The sequence below is a fragment of the Sorex araneus genome, chromosome 1, assembly GCF_027595985.1.
Source record: "Sorex araneus isolate mSorAra2 chromosome 1, mSorAra2.pri, whole genome shotgun sequence".
In the NCBI taxonomy this organism is placed as follows: Eukaryota; Metazoa; Chordata; class Mammalia; order Eulipotyphla; family Soricidae; genus Sorex; species Sorex araneus.
In genome coordinates this window covers 317934355-317957046 of record NC_073302.1, presented here as the reverse complement: position 1 = coordinate 317957046, position 22692 = coordinate 317934355, and the positions used below count along the sequence as shown (strand labels likewise).

The 22692-nt window shown below is 44.1% G+C and overlaps 1 protein-coding gene across 1 annotated transcript in view; it reads left to right on the top strand.

The window, feature by feature from the left end:
* Window positions 1-9866: 9866 nt before the first annotated feature.
* The window catches only part of CPE (carboxypeptidase E), a 118230-nt gene continuing 105404 nt past the window's right edge, over window positions 9867-22692 (top strand). Inside the window, exon 1 of the mRNA XM_055141031.1 lies at window positions 9867-10301. Within this exon, the coding sequence (XP_054997006.1) occupies window positions 10004-10301 (298 nt within the window). The 5' untranslated portion in view covers window positions 9867-10003. The remainder of the gene's footprint in view (window positions 10302-22692) is intronic.

Here is a 22692-nt window from a genome sequence, read left to right as displayed (position 1 = left end):
AGTTCTTTGACAAGAGCTACACTTGGTCTGTTTGATTCACTTATCAATCACATTGCCCAAGGAACTACCTAGTACCCAGCATATGTAGTCTTAAATAAGATTTGTTGAGTTAATGTATGATTTGAAAGCCAGCCAGATTGATTAGAAGCAATACTATAACTTACCATCCTAACCTTATTTCCTATTTTATGAGCTTCTACAAATTAGTTAACTTCTCTAGACTTTAATTGTGTTGTAAAATATGCTATGAAGATAAGGGCCAGACCAAGCTTGCCTTGTACGTGGCTGACCCAGGTTTGATCCCCAGCACCCCCGTGAACCTGGCAGGAGTGATCCCTGAGCACAGAGCCAGGAGTAAGCCCTGAGCATCACCAGGAGTGCCTACCCACAAAAACCCTATATATGAATATGTACCCTCTCCCACACACACACTCACACATATGATAGATGAAACCAATTATTAGTAAATCTGGTTAAAAGATTTTAGATAGTCAAGCTCTTAGACAAGATTCTTTTAGGAGTAGATTGGGTGTATCCTTAAAATCTAACGTTTTGGATTTGTTTTGGGGCCACATTCTGCAGTGCGCAGGGCCTATTCCTGGCCTTATGCTAAACATTGAGCGAGCCCTAGTGGTGCTAAGGGCCCATATGTGATGCTGGGAATTTGAACCAGGGTTGTTTGCTTGTGAGGCAAGCGTCTTCCTGCACTATCTCTCTGGTCCTGATTTTCATGCTAGTAATTTCATTCTAATAAGTGGATATAAGAGAGAAAAATATACTTTTAACCTTCTTTGTATGTTGTATTAATTTAAGAAATGAAGGCTTATAAGGCAATACAATACAATAAGTATATGGTATAGCATTTTATAACATTATTTTTATTATTGATTGATTGATTTTTGGGTCACACCTAGCAGTGCTAGGGGCGATATCTGGTTCTACACTCAGGGATCACTCCTGGTGTGCTCAGGGGACGATGGGGGGTGGGCCGGGGACCAAACCTGTGTCGGCTCTGTGCAAGGCCACTGTGCTATCTCTCTGGCCCTCATTTTATATTTTATATTTTCTTTGGGGAGGGGTTTCCCAAGAGGTGCTCAGGAGGCTCAGGGGTTCTTCCTGGCAATATTCTGCCAGTGTGACCACCCTGAAAATGCAGTGAACTCTGAGCTTCTAAGGGTCCCCCAGGGTGCTCTGGGTTTCCAGGGACCAAAATGCCAGGGATAGATTCTATGTCAGCTTCGTGCAAGGCACGGACTCCAGTCTCTGTGTTATATTATTCCACTTTTTGGTAACTTGTTTTTCACCTTTTTTTTTACATTTTCTTTTTTCTTTTTGGGTCACACCTGGCAATGCACAGGGGTTACTTCTGGCTTTTCACTCAGGAATTAACCCTGGTGATGCTCAGTGGACCATATGGGATGCTGGGACCATATGGGATGCTGGGTTTGATTAAACCGGGTTGGCTGCATGCAAGGCAAGTGCCCTACCTGCTGTATCCAGCCCCAGTAACTTGTTTTTAAGTAACATAAAATATCCCTTTAAGTGAAATCTGTTGAACCTGATCACCACATTTTACAGCTATTAAAGGGATAGCATAATTTATAGTTGATAAAAGCTCAAGATAAATAACTTCATACAGGAGACAATACACAAAGGCATCTCATTCTTGGTTTAAAGAAACATGCTAAGACTTTAGATTTATAGCATTTTTTCCTCAAACAGATCAGCTTGATCCAAAAAATGAAGAAATAATTCTAAATTGTACTTTGAGTCCCTTTTTACCCTAGGTGACCTTGCTTTGGAATTTATTCTCATGACTTCAGGAGGCTTCTTTGTCAGATGTGCTTAGTAAAATGAGGTCATTATAATAACTACACTAGAAAAGGCAGGCAAAAAAAACATGTGTGTACTGAAACACATGGCATATGTTTCATTTTGTTTTTATTATGTCACTGTGATTCCAAAAAGACATAGAGATTAGTCAGTTTGATTTAGGACTGATTAATCATCCATAAGGAAGGTGAATTTTCCACACTCACCAAACTAAAGTGTGTGAACGGATTTTCCCATATGTGGTCATACAGGATCCTAGTTGGCGAATAGCTCTTCTTCCCCAATATGAAGGAGGCAAGAGTCCCTGTACAACAACACAGAAAAAAATAGAAGGAGGGAGGAGAGAGGCTGCTGCCTCTCTTATTGGCTTCCCATTCAGAGCTCTAGCACTATGCAGAAAATATGACTGCACATCTAGGAATGCTTCTGTTTTTGGTTTTCTTTGGGTGAGGCTGGAGCAATAGCACAACGGGTAGGGTAGGGCATTTGCCTCGCATGCGGTCGACCTGGGTTCGATTCCTCTGTCCCTCTCAGAGAGCTTGGCAAGCTACCGAGAGTATCTCGCCCGCACGGATACACCCATGCCATATTTGATATGCCAAAATCAGTAACAACAAGTCTCACAATAGAGACATTAGTGGTGCCCACTCGAACAAATCGATGAACAATGGGATGACAGTGACAGTGACACCAAACTAAAGTAAAAAATTTGAAAGTTCTGAAAATCTTTGATGGAATTGATAGCTAGAATTATCTTACTGGTTCCCTCCTCCTCTTCTGCTTCCTTCTTTCTCTTCACCTCATCACTCCTATTCTCTCTTTCTCCTCTCAATTTCCTCTCTTCCCCTTTCTATACATACTTCCCCACTTCTCTTACACTGATTCTACCCACATGGGATTAGTTTGTAGCTGAACTCTATATCTTTGACCATAGGCTTACCTTTGAAAGAGCAATCCATTAAATCACTCATGGAATAGCAAAACTAACTCCAGATCAAGACCAGCCATTGGCAGCTACCACTCCATCTCTCCAGACTGCTCATATGTCTGGCAGAGTCCCTGACATACAATGGCTCTATTTAGACTATTTCACCCCTTCAGTGATGTGAAAGCCATATGCATTCATCGAAACTGCAGTATGATACTTGCTCGTGGATGCTGCCAGTGCAGTGAATTTCCATTCAATATAAAGTTTCAACCTGCAGTAGATGTATCAGGAGGTATTTCATGTCATAAATCAAGGAAGATCTATATTGGATTCCACTTTCTTAATTACATATCTCGGGTTATGCCCTCTGGAGTTAACCATTCAAGAAGATAGGGAGCAAACCAAGATGTATTTCTACTGGTGTGCTAGAGTCAGGAGTTTCCTAGGTGAAATGCTATTACCTGCCCTGGGAAGGCACGGAGAGGCCAGGGAAAGAAGATGAACTTTCCTGATTATAGGTGGTGGTTCCAATAAACCAGGGAACTTTCTTACAAATTGTCTCTTCAGCAAAATGAATAGAGTTCAACCCATACCATCTCTATAGAATCTTGAGATTCATTTAGAAGCCTAATTGGGTTCTGTCATATATCCAGGCCAGTGGGATAATCTCAGTCACCCCATCCCAAGGCTGCATCCTTGCAGTCACTCCAGTGGTAGGCAAGTGGGTCGAAGGTACATCCCAACACCTGTGGGATAGAAATGGAGCCTCTGGTTGCCCTGTTCCAACTCTCAGCTCAGTCAGCCATCAATGACCTTTTGCAATGCTCTTTCTTTAATGTCGAGCCAGAGTCCACATATGAATTAATTTTCAAGAAAAAGTTCAAAACAAGTGTTATTTTTGATGTGGATGCAAATCCTGATTTGAATGCCAAGACTCTGATAAATCAACCCTGAGATACGCAGTTGGCAATCTTTATGTCAAGGTGTGACATTAACGCATAGATACTGGTGATTATCTTCACTTAGAGAGTGTGCTGTAATGGTGTGACTCACTGTCCTACCCACTGGTATCTGTGCGACTATCATTCCTTCACTGAGGCTGCGTTTGTTCTCATCCACAAGCTGCCTTGAAGAGTGACATGCTGGTCATTACTTGAGTATTTGCTTCCTTGTTTTTTCCCTCTGTGTACCCTCATTGATCAATCTTAATTGTTTAATTTGTGGATGCCTTATTAGTCCATCTAGATGTCTCGAGGTTCCAAAGTGTTAATCAAAGGAGGAGCTACTTTAGTAACAATAAACAAGAGAACACACAGGTGGATGCAGCATGCATTTTCCTAACTTTATGATTTTGTGACCTTGCAAGGTTATGAAGAGCTTTTCTGCTTCCTCCCAATGTCTTGTACATTGTTAAGACAAAAAGGTGAAGAGCCTTTGTTCTTGAATGCTTCTGATTCCAAAAGGTAGGACAAATACATTGGAAAGCAACATAATAGGGCATGGCTGGTATTTAAAAGAAAGATTCCAATTCTTTGCATTCCACAGCTACATAATGACCAGTCTTTCTGAGCAGTTGGCATATGCACAATTGGAATTCTATTTAATAAAGTTGCTGTGCATTGCTCATGCTATTCACCTTGTAGCAGCTAGGGGGGGAAAACCAATCACACTCTGAGGTGTTTACTTGATAGGAATTGGCAGTTTGATTTTCATTTCAGGGTTTGGTTTCCAAATATAAGAACATGATAGGAAATCTATTTTCTCCTGAATTTTTTATTTATCGCATAGTTGCCTGACAAGATGAATAATAATGAGGTACACAGAAATAGAAACAATATTAAATAATTAAAGAGATAAAATGCAAAAGATGGGAATTAGGCTATGTGAAAGTTAGTTGGTAAAGGCGGTTGATGACTGAAGAGAAAAATGTGATTGTTCTAGCACACCCGGGAGAAATTCTGCAGGAGAATGTGGGATCTTTGGAACCTGTTTATAAGCAGAGCATTATAAATGGGAAAAGGGACCAGAGGTTTAAAACAGGGTTTAAGGAGTTTGTCTCACACACAGTCAACTTGAACCAGACATCAATCCCCAGAACTACATATGGTCCCCATGCACCATCAAGAGAAATCCCTGAGCACAGAGTAAGGAGTAAATACTGAGTTCTGCCAGGTGTGAACCCAACACCGCCCTAATAAAGAGCCAGGTGCTTACAAAATTAAATAAAAATGGAAGAAGTCTGAGTAACATAGTTGGAAGGAAGTTGGTAGTAAATTTGCTGAGTTATTCTTTGATCACCTGTGGTTCTCACTGTGAAGGCTGGGGAAGCAATCAACTGATCTCTGCTCTGAGTGGGAGGGAATGGATGTAGGACTTTGAAGCTGGCGAACAGAGAAGTGATAATTCCAAACACGAGAGTTGGTGTGTTTACCTAGAGCATTTGAAGAGGAAACAGAACAATGGCCAAGTGTGTGGCCTTGTGGGAGCCCAGGAAAAGTCAGTGTTGAGTCTTATTAGATGGGTAGAACCCATCGGAGAGAAGTAGGCAGGAAGCATGAGTGAGGTGTGAGACAAAAGTGGCATTAGACCGACAGCTAAAGGGGATCATGCACTCCAGTGAGAATGTCAGGAGTAAATTTGGACAGGAGGGAAAGAGAACATCCAGGGCAGCAGAGAGGAGGATTGCCTGAGGTGGAGAAGGATAAGATCAGGATCTGGGAAAATCGGCCTGAGAAGACAGCTTCAAAGGAAGGGAGAGTAGCTGTGAACACGACCTGAGTCTGAGTCTGGGGAGTGCTTGGTACATGCGGGAATTAGAGTTGAGAGCTTGAGAAACAGAATGAGGTCTCGGGAGGAGGACCGGGAAATTCTTTCTGGAAATTCCCAAAGGAAGATTCCTGGGGCTCTGTAAGGACATTCTCCCAGGGAGAGGAACAGAGTTTTGGTGCTGAGCCACTGAGGAAGGGCCCTATAAGAATGGTGGGGAGCAAAATCCTGGTAAAGAGGGAGAAAATGGTTTGGGCAGCAAAGTGAAAAACAGAGATAGAGAGAAGTTACCGCCAGGGGAAGATACTGCCATACTCCAGGCTAGTAACCACCAGAGCCCGGAGCAAGCAAGAGGGGGAATTTCTGAAGAGCAAGATGTGTCAGCTGCCTGATGGACCTGACACTGACCTCATGTGACCACCGAGCACTCCAAATGTGTCTCATCTAGGGGCCAGTGGGTCAGGGGCTAATGCACCACCTGGCAAGCATGTGTTTGATTCCCCACTTACACTACAAGCACTGAGCTTCCTGCTGGCAGTTCAGTTCCGTCCTTGGCACTGCCAGCAATTTCCAGTCACCCCACAGGCAAATCATGTGTGAGCACCAAAAGCAGGACCACCCCATCCAAATGAATCTCATCTGCTCCTTCTCACCTTTGAAGGTGGCTACTAGAACAATGTCCATTATTATATAGCTCATGTTACAATCTGTTGGTCAGTAAGATTGTAAGGTCAGTAACATTGGATTGGGAGAAATCGAGACAGGGTGGACTCATACAGCCGGAGAGGCAGCACAGCAAGTAGGGTAGTTTGGTTTGCAGATGGCAAACCCAGGTCTGATCTCTGGCATCTCATATTGTCCCCTGATGCCCGCCAGGAGTGACCCTTGAGCACAGAGAGAGGGGTAAGCCCTGGGAATAAGCTGTATGTGGCCACCAAAGAAAAATGGGTAGAAAAAGAACCCCCTTGGGGCCATGTTGGGGATCAGATATTCTGGTGCTGGCACATTATAGATAGAAGGCTGTCATTTCAAGGGACACCCCCAGATAACTTGGATGTTACCGATTCTCTACTCCTGTAATTTCTATCCTCCAAACGGATCCAGAGGCAGTGTGTCTTGGATTCGCTGATGGGAACAATCAATTCAAGGTGCGAATTCTAAAAGCAAAAGCAGGCAAATGCAATTTTAATGACTTATTTTAATGGATAATGTAAGCTTATATTTCTACCAGTTGGTCATTGACAAAAAAAAAAAAGTCTTTTCACAACTTTCAGCCAGAAGGAAGGCATCTTATTTGCAAGAGAGAGAGAGAGAGAGAGAGAGAGAGAGAGAGAGAGAGAGAGAGAGAGAGAGAGAGAGAGAGAGAGAGAGAGAGAGAGAGAGAGAGAGAGAGGAGAAGGACAGGGAGGTGGAAAGAGAAAGGGAGAGGGAGAGGGAGAGGGAGAGACTTAATTTTAGTAGATACATTACATCTGCCATATTTTGCTCATTAGCAGCAGGTCACTGAGTATTTCCCAAACTCAAGTGTCATGGAACTAGGTTCCAGTCCTTGGACGGAAGCATCTGAGGAACTGGGGCACACCACCAAGGCAGAGAAACGTGCAGCCTGCCAGCCCGCTTAGCTCTCCTCAGCTCTACTGAAGTGAAGCCACATAGGCTGTTTGGAATCAGTCTTGATAGGGCTGTTTATGTCTCAGAAATCAGCATGCATTCTAAATTGTGGTGTTTCTTATTTCTCACCAGAGAGCTGAGTGTTGAACATTTACCAGTACTTTATAGGTGGATATAGAGTTCTGTGTTCACAGGACATTTATGGATCAGAATCATTTTAGAAAGGACTTTGGGAGGTAGGAAAACCAAGGTATGGGATGGGAGGGGTCCTAGTTTCTGAATCTGCCAACATGAGGGGTGATGTAGAAGGTGGAGGTTTGGGCCACATTAGGATGTTCGAAAAACTCTTCAGATGCTCCCTCTTTCTTGATGAATGTGCACCCGCACGCACAACTGAAAGTGTGGGTTACAGTTTCATAGATTAAAGACACAGAAATTAAATGCAGTGAAGTTTTGACTTGTACAATATCCTAATCTAACAATCAGATGAGTATGTAAGCTTTTCCAATTGTTTTCAAAACCACAAACAGGCAATATATGCTACACTGAAGTCTGTCTAGCTGATCCAGGCCTAAAATACTTCAGAAATTCAAAGACCAAGTTTCAGTTCCTTGAGCAGACTCCATGATATGTGGTAGGCCTGAAAATAAGTAAGGCGCTCAACCACCCAGCAGATGAAGGAATTTTCTTTCAAAAAGAAAACTGCCCATAATCAAAGCATTTTAATTCTCAAGCAGATTTAAGGAAGCATTCAATAGTATTTCTCAAAATATATTTGGCATTTAATCATGAACATTGGAAATACCTGCTGTTATTGCTAATAACCTGGAATCTTACTAAAACCTGAAATTCATCTCAGACAGGGCTTAGGAATCTACATTCACAAGCTTTGAGTGCAGATGATTCTGCTGTACTTAGCAAATGAATGATCTAATTCCGGTTCATTTTATCCCTTTCATTTTATCGATAAGGAAAACATCTAAATTACAAAGAGATCTCCTTTGTGAGACCATATGGTTGGTAGAACTCCACCCATTTAGTCAAAAGTAAAACAACTCATAAAATTGAATGTTGGAGAAAATAGAAAACATCCTTTGTTTCAAAGGACATCTAAGGGTCAACACAGAACTTCAATAAATGATATGTTTTTGATGTGCGTGGTTGCTAGCATATAAGCCCCATCTTACCACAAATTAGTGTGGTTACCTTAAATTGCTAACATGGAAATCCTAACTTTCTAGTTCTGAAGATACTAGCTTTAGCAACTGTTTTCTTTTTCTACGTTTCCAAGGTTGATCTTTGGGGACATGATTTTAGAAATGTAATTATAACTCTGGTTTTAAACTTCTGGACCATGTAATCAAACACAGATTGGTCACAGAGGAAACAAGACGGTTCATAGTTGTGTCTCATTGTGAAGGGCCATGGCTAAACCCTGGGCCTGGCTTCATAACTAGTGGCAGTTCCCTCCCCGTCTCCCCCCCAATCCAAACAAGACCCACGTCACTACAGGACTTAGGGGGTTTTGCAACCAGTCTCTGAAGCAGAATTGTTTTGATCTTATAAAAGAATTTAAATACTTGGGCTTATTTTCAGGAAAGTGTTTTTATTCAGTGCCATGTATTGTTAGGTGAAGAAAGTTTAGATTTAGGGAAAATGCCTAACATGAGAAAGTATCCACAAGCTGTCCAGTATTTCTGCTTAGTTGGAATACCCTGTGGATTATTTATTTGGCAGCATTTATTCTCTATTTATTTAGATTTATAGAGCGTGGATCCAAATGTCCACATTTGCAGTATAACAGCTGCTCCTGAATTTGCGCCAAGAATCTAATTCCCATCTAAAAGGCTGGGTATTTAAAGCTGTGAGTGATTATATATTTTTACATAACCTTGTGAGGGCAAAGATGTTGTTTCTCAAGATCAGTTTTGAATCCTGTAACAGGATTTAATATTTTAATTTGTTTTCTTAGAAGAACCTCCCGCCCCAATCAGATTTTCACATGGGCCTCTAAAAGCCATCTCTTTCACAACTTCGCAGGAGATGTGAGCAGAAGCATCCTGATAAGCCACTGTGAAAGACTAGATCTTAATGCTAAACTGAATCTTTTGTGTGAGCACCAACCCCGGAGTCGGCCTTGGCTCTCCCCACTGGTGTTCCGAAAGAAGCCTGGTAGAGCAGTGCCGGATGGCGTCGTCACTCTGGAAGACCTTAGAAATGCGCCTAAATATGGCAGTGTGCAAAAAGGGTGGGCTGCAGTGTGCAATTTCCTCTTACACCTCTAAATCGAAGGGTACAAAGTTCTATTTTCCAGCCAGATCCTGCCAGAAACGAAAATTTGTATCTGGATTGGGGCTGTCAACAAGGTTCGGAGCCGTTAAGGGGGCCAAGGCAAGAAGGTTCCCAGAGCTTGCTATTGTTTTGCCTTCATTTCCTTTCTCTCTTTCCCCCCCTTTTTGTCTTTCTGGAATATTCTCCCATTCTTGGCGCACCCCAGTGGAAACCCTGGTGGGCAGGGAAGCGACGGCCGGGCAGGCGGGCCGGATCGGGCACCCCAGATCCCGTTTCATCGCTCCCCGCGCGCCGCGTCGCGGGCCCGTCGCCGACGCGGGTGTGAGCGCGCTGCGGAGCCGGGCCGGGCCGGGCCACCTGCGTGGTCCATCTGGCTCCTGACGTGCTTCTGAGCCAACAAATAGCGCGGCCCGCCCGCCCCCGCGCCTCCCCGGTGGCCGCCGCTCCGCCGCTGTCCGCCGGGGGGCCCCCGCGCGCGGGCGCTCGGCACAGGGGCCCGGGGAGGCGCCGCGGGAGCCGCGGGCGCGGGGCGAGCGCACTCGGGCCGAGCGGGCAGACAAAGGAGGCGGCGGGATGGCCGGGCGCGGAGGCCGGGTGCTGCGGGCCGCGGCGCTGCTGGCCTGCGGCTGGCTGCTGCTGGGCGCGGGCGCGCAGGAGCCCGGGGCGGCGGGCCCGCGGCGGCGCCGGCGGCTGCAGCAGGAGGACGGCATCTCCTTCGAGTACCACCGCTACCCCGAGCTGCGCGAGGCGCTGGTGGCCGTGTGGCTGCAGTGCACCGCCGTCAGCAGGATCTACACGGTGGGCCGCAGCTTCGAGGGCCGCGAGCTGCTGGTCCTCGAGCTGTCCGACAACCCGGGGGTCCACGAGCCAGGTAAGGATGTACGTGTGTGTGTGTGTGTGTGTGTGTGTGTGTGTGTGTCTGTGTGTGTGTGACAACCCCGGGATAAGGGTGTGTGTGTGTGTGTGTGTGTGTGTGTGTGACAACCCTAGTGTCCACGACCGTGGTTAGCCCTCTATTCCTCTGTGTGTGTGTGTGTGTGTGTGTGACAACCCTGGTGTCCATGACCGTGGTTAGCCCTCTATTCCTGTGTGTGTGTATGTGTGTGTGTGTGTGTGTGTGTGAGAGAGAGAGAGAGAGAGAGAGAGAGAGAGAAAGAGAGAGAGAGAAAGACAACCCTGGCATCCATGAGCCTAGTTAGGGCTGCGCGCCCTGCTATTCCCGTGTGCGTGTGCGTGTGTGTGTGTGTGTGTGAGAGAGAGAGAGAGACAACAACCCTGGGATCCACGAGCGTGGTTAGGGCTCTGCGCCCCGCTATTCCCGGGTGTGTCTGTGTGTGCCTGTGAGCGGGGATGGGGTGGGGGAGAACACACGTCCTGGCAGGGCTCTGCGTCCCCCTATTCCCGTGGTGTGTGTGTGTATGTGTGTGTGTGTGTGTGTGTGTGTGTGTGTGTGTGTAGTGGGTGGGTGAGTGGACACGTCCCGGCGGGGCTGATGCGGTGGGTTGGGTGGGCCAGGGGCACCCCTTCCTCCCCCAGGTGGGCTTCCTGCGAAACCGCGCCTGCCTGAAAGGTGGGAAGCGGAGGGATGGAGGTGGGGTGCAGCGGGGCCGCGAGCGCGGCGCTTTGCGGGATTCCCGCAGGCACCCAGCCCCCCAGCCTGCTAGGCGAGCGCGCGCAGGCCTACAGGGAGGGACTGCAGGGCAGGGGACCGCGAAGCTGGTTGGCACATCCACCCGCCGCAGCAGCCGCGGCCGCCCCTGGGATTTGGGATTTTATCCCCGCCTAGCGAAGACCGAAGACCGGAGGGAACAACTGAGTCTTGAGGCAGGAGTCGACGTTTGTTGCTCCTCAGAGTAGAAAGATGGGGCGCAGAGGAGATGGATTTGGAGCAGAGACGAGGAAGGCATTGCTGTCTTGGTCCCTCATTTCTAGGGCACCGATGTGCTGGGCCCGCGGATTCTGCGCGCTGGACGCTGGTACCCGCGGCCTCCGGTGGAGGTGGATGCTCAGTGCGTGGCAGGAGTGCAGGGGGAGGCAGCATGGGGGCTGCGGGATGCAGACGCGCAGATTCTCTTCCCCAGGCTTCTGACCAACACTCAGATTCGGAAAGCGCATGCCGCCTTTCTTCGGGAGAAGGAATAGTCTACCTTTCTCTGCCTTAGCCGGACAGTGGTCTGTGTCTCCGGCTCTCCCCTAGCGCACTCACTCAGATGCAGTTTCCTTTAAGGCATGTTTTCAGGCAATGTTAAATGTGATGCATTTTACTATTAATAAAAGGTTAATTGACAGAAACCCTCGGGGCTTTCTACACTCCCCTCAATGCCTCCAATCATTTCTGCTCTTGTGGAGATGTTATGGGTCTTAGGCCTGGTTCTGCTGGCAGACCCCATTTTTAGAGAATCTCTTAAAGATTCTTAATTTTTTTTGTTTTGATGACAACAAGAACAGACTTAAGAATACCCATTATAAGGCCTGATGGTTTTGTAATGATGTTTAAGAATCGAACTGAGAAGGGATTAGAATAGGTGATCAATAGGGACAGTATCTTCATATGTATAATGCTTGGGCTTTTTATTGATAAATTTTCAAACAAATGTTTCTTACCTTCAGATAATAAAAGCAGAAAAGGTTTATATAGTTTTTTCCCTCCCCACCCCTTCCCAGAAAAGCTTTATATAGGTTTTTAAAAAATTTAATTAATTAATTAATTTTTTTTTATTAACCTCTTCCCCAGAAAAGGTGTAAAGGTACGGGCTTTGCTGACAAAACCTTGAGTGAAATCGTAGAAAAATTTTATATAACACATTCTAAAAGGAGTCAGCATGGAGAATAGGAACATTCAAAAGTGACTTTGTGATCTGGAAAGAACAATTTTAAAGGTTATTTCAAAGAACATAAGTTATAACATTTGAGACACACAGATTTGAGCCAATCAAAATACTTGTAATTTTTCCTCTTACCTACTTCGTTAGAACCTTTTGTTAATCTACAGTTACAGATTGCTACTCAGAACTTCTTACCCTATTTCTTCCTGGAGATGATGGGAAAAGAATGTAACCATTTTGTCTTTTGTTTAGGGTTTGGGAATAAAATTCCTAGGTAATATGTTGGGATGGACTATTTAAAAATGAAAATGATTAATTCTTTCACTTGAATATTTGGACTGCATCCAGACTTCGAAATCCCTCTTTGGATGACAAGCTGTGTAAGCTTGGAATTCTGTCCAGCTCCCAGCCCCGATTTGGAACACTGGCTCCCTATATGCATGGTGGAAAAAAATGAATCAGTCATTAGCTAAATAACAGCATTTTAAAAGAAAAATATTTGATTTCTTGTAAACACAGAGCACTTAGATTTAATTACTCTTATGTTCGTGAACTCAGCAATGTCTAATGGAGTGTGTTTTATAATTCCTTATAAGTGACAGGAGCTTTAAGTGCATCTTGTTCAAAGCAGAACACACAGTCTCCAGCTGTTTCCTTATTTGTATGTAGGGAACATGAGTTTTCACCACTGTATGTATTTCAGGAGTGTTATTTCTCACCACTTCAGAAATAAGTTGTCACACCAGGCTCCCTCCACAGTAAGTGAAAACCCCCTCCATTTGATCTGTTGAAATATTCTCCACCCCTTTTTCCCTCCCCACTTTCCCTCCTGGCAGCCCTCTTTCTGCTGTCTGAATCCCATATCCATGGTCTTCCTGAAGGTTAGTGCAATCAACACTAACAAATCATAAAAGGCAGCTCCCTCTCTGCAAGCTTTTAATGGCCGAGAAGGAACTTAGAAATATTCAGGGAAATGTGTTAAAACATATTTAGCTGACGCAAATTTAAAGATCTGAACTGACTTCATTCATGAATTGGGCAGCACCCAATGTAGCTGATAGACGGAAACTCTGAGGCGCTGTGCAAAATGAGACTAGAGTTGGCAGAAGAGAGTAAGAACAAGGAAGTAGGCAAGGAATAGATTGGTTGGTTTACAGTCATTTAATGATAGGAGATGGCAGGTGTCTGTCTGTCTTGTGATGGGCATTTAGTTCAGTGCTGATCAGGTGACTCCTGATCGCCTAGTTTATAATTCCATTGCTAGGAAAACTGAACGTCTCAGCCTGGCAGCCTCTGGGGCTTAGTATAAACTCCTGTGTCTGGGGCCTGTTGTCTTTATGTGGAGTTGGTGTACAGGTATGGGGCTATACTTGGATCTGCTCAGGGCTAACTCCTGGCTTTGTACCTAGGGACCACTCCTGGCAGGGCTTGGGGGACCAGATAGAACCTGGTTCTGTCCCTTGCTGGGGATAGAGCCTGGGGTTGTCGCATGCATGCTGAGCTCCTTACCCACAGAACCATTCTCCCTGGTCCCCACTGTCTTGTTTCTCATGCTAGTGAATGGATCTGATCAACATATTCGTTTCATAGTCCTTGGCTGGATGAACTTCTTAGGAAGTTTGATAGAAAGGAAGATATTCACTATTCTTCAATGGCCTATAGATTTCTTTTAGATGGAACTATTTTTAAAAATGAGAAAGAAATATTTATTGTTTTTCTAAGGTGGAAGTGGATGCCGGGTGGAACTTGAGCATGGGCACACTCAAAGTGGGCCGAGTCCCGGGATCATGGTGCAGTGAAGCACCAAGGGGGAAGCTGAGAAGGTCAGAGGCTGGCTCAGAGGTGCAGAGACTGCAAGAATGGAGGGAGTTGGAGACTAGGGACATTATTTCAGAAGATTTGGTTATTTAAAAATTGATGACAAGCAGGCAGGAAAAGCACTAATTATTGAAACTTATGATACCAATGTCGCTGACTCATACATTTAAGGCCTCCCATCCTGTGAAAGAGGGCAATGCCTTAACTATTTTCACCTTGTAAGTAGCTTACTTTTTAATTCAAAACAATGCTTCTGATTAAGTCACTGTGTGGCCTCTTCCCATGCCGTGTTAGTATGATTTTTGTGGGGAATAATATTTGGTTCAATAAATTCACTTGTGTGCACAGAATCTCAGCAACAACAAAAAATTCACTTGCGTGACAAAAATGTGATGAAATTTCCCAGGCTGATTATATTTTCCAGCAATTGAAGAGCCAAGTTTATTTCCTTTGTTTCTTTTCTGATTCCTAATTCTTTTCCTGAACTTTGAAAAATATAACTCATGTCTGAGGATTCAGTTTCATTGTAGAAAGACTGCCCCAATTAAAATGACATTGGTACAATGTGTATGGCAGATTTTACTTGGTTCTCAGGGCAAATCTTAGAAGAGAATTTATGTACCCCCCCAATTCTCCTTCCTCAGCAGAAAGAAGTGATCATTCCATTTGTTTAGTATAAGATCATAAAGTTATCTCTTGCAAATGACTCACTTATTCCAGTACTTAGTGTTCGAATTCATTAATGGGCATAAAAAATTTGAAGCTTAGTTGATCAATGTAGCTTACCCATGCCTTTACAGTGATGACATTGGAGAAAAAGCAATGATTTTGAACTAGCAGCTTCTTGGGTCCCAGTTATAATTTTGTATCCCTTAGGAGATCTGCTCAATCTAATGCAAAGAAGAACTGTGAATGGTCTTGGAGGCTCTCTTCTTGCATATTATAAATATGGACCCCAGATGTGAAGCTGAGATGAGAGCTGGGCTAGGACTAACGTTGTGCTCAGCTGAACCTTGGAAAATCCTAGGTACTTAGATATGTTTCTTCTAGACATGATACCTGACAGTGTGATTATCTTTGCCATTTTTCTTTCATTTTACTGAATTTTACATTAAAAAAATATTTCTATACACAGACTTGTGCTCAAACCCAGGCATGTGTTCTTCCATGCATACCTATCTAGCATGGCAGTACTCTTCGAAGAAATCTTTACTAGCATGCTTTTAGGTTAAGGAAATCATATTCCAGAATTTCTTCTGTCAAAGTAAGCATGAGTTCAGATTAGTATGTTTAAATCACAGATTCTTTTGTGTGTAGTTTAAGATTACTCTTGGGGAGTAATCTGATTTATAGCTAAATTGCTATCTTAGAAACATTCTTTAGAGCATAGATTTTTCTCTCTCAAAGGCTGGAATGATTTATTTTGGCTCATTCCTCTCCAAAATCTGTTAAAATTTAAAGTGTATGAATGCCAAGATGCATTTGCCAAATATTATGATGCAGCATTTAATGCTGGAAAATTTTTCTGTACAACTTTAAAGGAAAACTTAGGGTGTTTGATCATTTTGTGTGGCCTCTTCCCATGCTGTATTAGTATGATTTTGTGGGGAATGCTTATACTGCCTAATTCCTTAGTATTGGTGAAGATAGTTGTACCACATGTAGTGAAGAATTTTTTAAAAAATTCTTTCAAAATTTAAATTTAAAAAATTTATTCAAAAATAAATTTAGGCACTGTGCTTTACAGTGCTGTTAATAATAGAGTTTCAGCATACACTGTTCCAACTCTGAACCCAAGGAGTTATTTTTAGACTCTAGTGAGTCAATACTGCTCTTTCCAGAAATAATGTGCTTGATTGACTTGTGATTGGCTAATGTGATAGAGGAGTGGGTAGGGCATTTGCCTTTCACGTGGCCGACCCGGGTTCAATTCCTCCGCCCCTCTTTAAGAACCTGGCAAGCTACCAAGAGTATCTTGCCCACATGGCAGAGCCTGCCAATCTACCCGTGTGTATTCGGTATGCAAAAAACAATAACAACAAGTCTCACAATGGAGACGTTACTGGTGCCTGCTTGAGCAAATCAATGAGCGGGATGACACTGATGCAGTGATACAGTGATAACATTATATACCATGCACAGATAAAATACGTAGTGTCTATTGTGTATGTGTAGCATAGTTTCTTTATCCAGTCATCTATTCTTGGAAGCTTGTTTTTTTTTTCTTTCCAGATTTTGGCTATTGTGGATAATGCTGCAAGAAACATAGAGATGCAAATATCTTTTCTCCATTTTGGGGGGGGGGGCCTTTAGTGGAGTTGCTGGGATAAATGGAAGCCCAAATTCCTAGATTTTCTAGGAACATCCATGTTGCTATCCAGAAAGACTGACTCAGAAAGAGAGAAACTGACAAAGAATATATGGGGTACAAATAAACATTATGGTAGAATAAGGAATACCCAAAGACAGTGGAAACAAAGAACGCGAGAACGGGCCTTCAGTAGGAAACATGCCGCTCAAGGGACTGAGGGTTAGGACAGGGAGTGGCAACGTCTACAGTGGAGGAAAGTGTTCAGCTGGGTGGAGGAGATGGTGCTGAACGGTGGTGAAGTGTTATGTGTGAAACCCCATCACCACAGTGCAAACATCTTAAAATAGAAAGCCTCTCATGGAAGCAGACTGGTGGGTGGGAGGCATATGGGGATGGGGTGGGAGGCATTGGTGGAGGGAAGTAGATGCTGGTGGAGGGGTCAGTGTTGAACCATGGTATGCCTGAAACCCAGTCACAAGCAATGCTGTACTTTCACAGTGACTAAAAAAGGGGGGGGGGGGGCTGGAGTGATAGCACAGTGGGTAGGGCGTTTGCCTTGCGCGAGTCCAACCCGGGTTCGATTCCCAGCATCCCATATGGTCCCCTGAGCACCACCAGGAGTAATTCCTGAGTGCAGAGCCAGGAGTAATCCCTGAGCATCGCTGGGTGTGACCCAAAAAGCAAAAAAAAAAAAAAAAAAAAAAAAAGGGAGCTTTCTTTGACAATGGATTTGCCAGTTTGCAAAGGTATCATCTCCTACCATCTGAACACCTATCTTCCCTACATTCATTTTTAGTTTTTAATTTTGGTAGAGATATTTGATTAAAAAGTGAGTAGATACCATAAATGTGATGCATAACCAAGCTTTTCCTAAAGTGTATCCAGTGGAACACTAGGTTATATAGAATTAGGTAAACACAGATATGCAGGTTTGCACATTGTAAGATTTTGCTAAGCCCTTTACAACACAATCCATGTTTCAAATCTCTTAAATCTGATATGCACCCTACAGTATTTTCCAATCATCGTTTGCCATGGTGCTCCTTGTTTTCAAGGAACTTGTCTTGGAGCTAGTGTTGCACCTGTTAGGAAAACCAGCTATTTTCCTATTGTTAAGGATTACCAGAAGAGACTCAGAGAAGGCGCTCCTCAGGGGTGGAAACATATGTTTTCCTTTGATTCCTCCTCTCACAGTAGAGTGATTTCTGTAAAACAGACTAATAAAGATATGCAGAATATCTAATTGCGATACTTAAGAGATAAATACTCATAAACATACCCAAGATATTTGAGATATTTAGGGTATAATTAGCACTCATATATTTACACTAGATATTTAACTGAAATCTTTGAAAGATAGATAAAAGGTACAAAAGCTATTTGGTTGAGAACTTGATCCCGAGGCAGCAAGGCCCAGGAGAGATAATTTTTACAGGAAAGAACAAATGCCTTTCAGGGGTTGGAAAGATAGTACAGTGGTAAGTGCTTGCCTTGTGTGTGGCTGTCCCAGATTTGATCCTCAACACCCCAGAATGCAGAGCCAGGAGTAACCTGTGGGCATTGCCAGATGCGGCCCCCCAAAACAAAAGAACCAAAGCATTTTAGTGTTTTTATTATTGGTACTCAATTTTGCTACGTGTGTTTGCCTCTGTTTCTTGCCTGTCAGGTAAGACCACTTGCAGGTCTCAGCTCACAGGGGCCGGAGGAGAGGTGTCTCTAGGGAGGAAGCGATCCAGTTGCTCGCATGTCGCTATAACTGAGTTATGCCAACAGGTTAACATTTTCCTTCAGCCCGTCAGTCTGGAAACTCCCAGCAGCCCTTCATTCCTTTGGGGTAGCTCTCCTATGGCTGTGTCCTTGCATGAGACCTGCCCCTTCTCTGTCACCATGCTGTTGTCTAAGCTGTGTGACAGTCCCGAGCAATTTCCACTCTTCTCTGTATTTTCTTGTTCACAAATGTTCCCCTTCTGCTGGTTTTTACACTGTGGGGCAAGCCTGCTTTCTTTCAGTTTAGCATCTTGTTTTGCTTCATACTGTGGAAACAATGAGAGGGCCGAGTGATAGTACAGTGGAGTGGTCTCTTGCCTTGCCCGTTGCCCACCCGGGTTTGATACCCAGCATCTCATGTGGTCCCTGAGCACCACCAGGAGTGATTCCTGCATGCAGAGCCAGGAGTAACCCCTGAGCACTACTGGGTATGATCCCCAAACAAATAAGAAACAATAGAAGTATTCCTCATTATTTGATAATGATATCTTAACATCAGGTAAGGTTGTTTCTTCAGGATTTGTTTCTTCAGGATTAAATACAGCTAGGCCAACTGCAACATTTCCTTTTGCAGAGTCATTTACATTTCTAAGAAATTGATGATGAGGGGCCGGAGTGATAGCACAGCAGGTAGGGCATTTGCCTTGCACGCGGCCAACCCAGATTTGATCCCTGGCATCCTATATGATCTCCCAAGCACCACCAGGAGTAATTCCTGAGTGCAAAGCCAGGAGTAACCCCTGAGCATCGCTGGGTGTGACCCAAAAAGCAAAAAAAAAAATTGATGATGAAACTACAGGGCCTGATCAATGTAGTATATTACAGACTCTGCAGAGTAGAAGATCTTCAGAATCTCCTTTCTTCTTTGATTTTCTTACCTCCAACCAGGGTATTTTGTGCATTCATAGTTTTGTAAAGAGCTAGAAAATAGTGGCTTACAATATATACTTTATTTAAACTCAGGAGATCTTCCTATTTTCAACTATATATTCTTTTTGGGGTGTGTGGGCCACACTCAGTGGTGCCTAGGGGCTCCTCCTGGCTCCGCCCTTAGGAATTACTCCATGCAGAGCTCAGGGGAACCATACGGGATGCTAAGGATCCAACTGGGGTTAGCCACATGCAAGGCACATGCCCTACCCACTGTACTATCACTCCAGCAGGTATATGTTCTTGGACCAGTCAATTAACTCATCTCTAAGTCCTAGATTTGTCAGCCATGAGATTACAATAATATGACAATTAAATAAAATGCAAGTAAAAAGATCTTAAGTCATTATGTGTGAAAATTATTATCTCTGTTCTGGCCTCTTTCCATGATTGGTTTAATTGTTTGCCTAGTGGATGATGAACCACGTGGGGTTATGGTGTGTTCAAATGTCTAGGACTATGCTTAGGACATAGTGCCGCCCAGAGAATATCTGAAGGAAATGAAACTCCCCAGGCAGGTCAAATGTGTAATCCAGAACAGTGTGGGATGGAACCTCAAGGTGGACTCGCCTATGAGCGTGCCCACGGTGCTGAGGAAAGGAGGTAAATGTGGTCGCTCTGGATGTGAATGTGGCTCTCTCATTGAGATGCAACAGCACAAGGCATGTCTGTTCTCACACTGCAGGTGTTGTGCCCAAGTTTCAGATCCCCAATTGCAGAGAGACCAAGTCCACATACCATAATGCAAAAGCAAAGGAACTTTATTACTAGCTCGAGTCAGCGCTAGCTCGAGCTAGGGTCCAAATCTCATCCAACACAGTGGATTCTTGACAAGGACCCCAACTCTAAATCGCAAGCAGTTTATATAACGTTCAGAGTTAAGAAGCAATTTATAGACTCGTCTATTTTTTAGTAATGGCCCTATTACAGTGGTGGTCAGCAATTAGGCAATGGTTAGTAACAGTTTCAAAGGAGGGTACAGTGACCCCTCATGACAGGACAGACCCAACTGCCCAATTCCTTATCTAGGCAATTGGGAGTCTACCAGAAACTGCAAGTCCTGCTTTGAGGAAACAGAAACTGAGGCCTAGCTGAGACTTAATGTTAGCTGGAGCCTGTCATGGCATCAGTTTCACCCTTACATTTCCCCCTTTTCTTTTAACTACAAGAGTAATCATACTCTTGCATGCTTAACTGTTCTATGGACTGTGGATTCCTGGTCAACCCAGTGAATTGCTGCCTTAAGACCATGGGCTGTACTGTACTTTTCTGCCCTGAAGAAAGACCACTAGCTTGTTCAAGATGCAGGGGCCCATGGTGGGATGGGATCAGGGTGATAAGTTGACTTTCCCAGTTCCTTTTCTATTACAAGATACCTGTAGCACAATCTTTACCATTAAACACAATTCAGGAGTACTAGAATTGGCAAGGTAGGAAGGGAACAAGCAAGGGGTTACGTACAAGCAAGTGAAGTACTAATTGGGTTCCTGGTATAGGAACTCTTCTAGCTGACTTGTGGTATAATCGCTGGGGGGCCACTCTATAGTTGGTTACAATAGGCTTGGTAGTTCCCTGAACAAACACACGTCCCAGTGTGGGTCATACCTGCCAATCAAGATTAATTCTACCTGTCTCAGTATCAGAAAGTACCAGTGCCAAAACTGGGCCTGGAAAGGAGCTCGCTCTGCAGCTGTCACTAAGCATACAGAAAAAGAATAACCCATGCCCTTCCCATGGTTCCTTTAAGTCACTTTCATCAATCTTATCTTGAGGGTGTCATCTCCTGTTGTGTGGATATGCCACTGGTGGGTGTTGTTCTGTCTCCAATGGTCGAGGCAGCTTTTTGATTCCATCTTCCTTCAGAGCAGTTGGTGTGGTCAGGATCAAGATACAAAGACCTCTCCCAATGCATATGGATAAGCAGTTCACTCTGGCAGTGTGTTCCAGCCCCCGCATACCTGTAGGGCCAGTAATGACCGGAGAAGAGAGAGATCATACATTCTGGCCTACACTTCCTTCTCAAGGATAAGTTGTAGTAGTGGCAGTTGACCCAGAAGAACTTGAAAGGGAACAGAGTTCCTACATAAAGGAGGTTTACACTCACAACAGGGCAATTGGAAGGGATTTTCAAGGTGGGAGGGGTTTCCTTAATCTATCTATCTACATCATATTTTTCCAGAGATTTCACTACCTTAAATCTTTAATGGGAAAATGGTCAAAATTCTGTCTTCTGGAGCTGCTTCCTGCTGACACAGGATGCTTACCCTGCCTGCACAAGGGGTGAAATCTCAGGCTACCTTAGTTTTTAATGAGCCCCAGGCAATGGATTTGAAAAATTACATCAGTTAGGCTAAGGAATGCTACTTTGAAATGACCAAACCTTGGAGGCAGAAAAGGAAATGGCAGATGCTCAAATGCTCAGGGTACAAAAACTAATTATCAATGGAATAGGAAGCACAGTTCTGAGTTACTTTCTTCTAATTGCCCTGTTCATCCCTTTCACTGATATTTCATTGCATTAGTCCAGGTGTCAGTAATTTTCCCATCCAAGTACTAACCAGGCCCGATCCTGCTTAGCTTCTGAGATTGGGCACAGTCAGGATGGTATGACCATAGCAGGTGTCAGTAATTTTCAACTTCCCTTTAGACACCTTGTTTCAATGCCCATTCTTCCTCTTCTACAGAGTGTTCTGGCTTAGAGGAAATATTCTCTAATGTTAAAAATATCTGTTCTCTCTATATGTATTAACTAAGAATGAATACTTAGAACCAGTTTAGATGTCCACTCTCAGTACTTTAGCCTATTGACTGGCTGGAGGAAAGTAATTAATCCTACCCTTTGGGCTAAGGTTCCCCCTGGTAAAGCTCTGGCTTCTGCTTTTCTGGCCAAATGGGTGACAGCATGTTCAACATTAAGTTTCTTTATAGACTAGACAGCTTACTTCTTGAATACCCCAATTATTCAATCACCTTTGTAAAACTAGAATCTGATTCTTATAGAAATCAAGTTACAGAAACATGGTTCTCTCTCCTCCATTTTGCCAGATGGCTTAACAAACCTGGCTTGCTCTTTTGCATAAGCACAGCAAAATTGGAGAACTGTCCATTTGGGATATCCCATTACTTACTGAGAAGTCCTGGGGCTTGGTCAAAGACAGAGCAGGAGACACGACAATGACAGCTTTTAATGTTTTACCTCACACCAGGGCTAACCCAGACTTGGCCATAGATGTGAAGGTCAGGTCCCATGATGAACTAGAGGTAGAGTCTTTAGGCTGAACTGGATGTGGCCTCTGGCCTCTCGCCCTCGTAGGAGTGTCCTGGCAGTCAGGAGTTCATCCCATCCCTTCTTTAGGACTGGGAGAGATCCTGGCCTCTAGTTTTTGGACACTAAGGGTGGATCCCAGGCTGAATCAGTCATTGCAGATTTCTAGCTTTCTCATTTTCCGTGGAACAGACGATGTCCATTTCTTCCTTAAGCTGTCCTGCCTTTAGGGTCTCCCTGAGTTTTGTAGGGCACTTGAAACAGTAATTGTTAAATACCTGCTCCTATCATTTAGACCAATCCCCTGACTTTCCCTGGAAGGGGGCTTCTGGGGTCCCATAGCTGG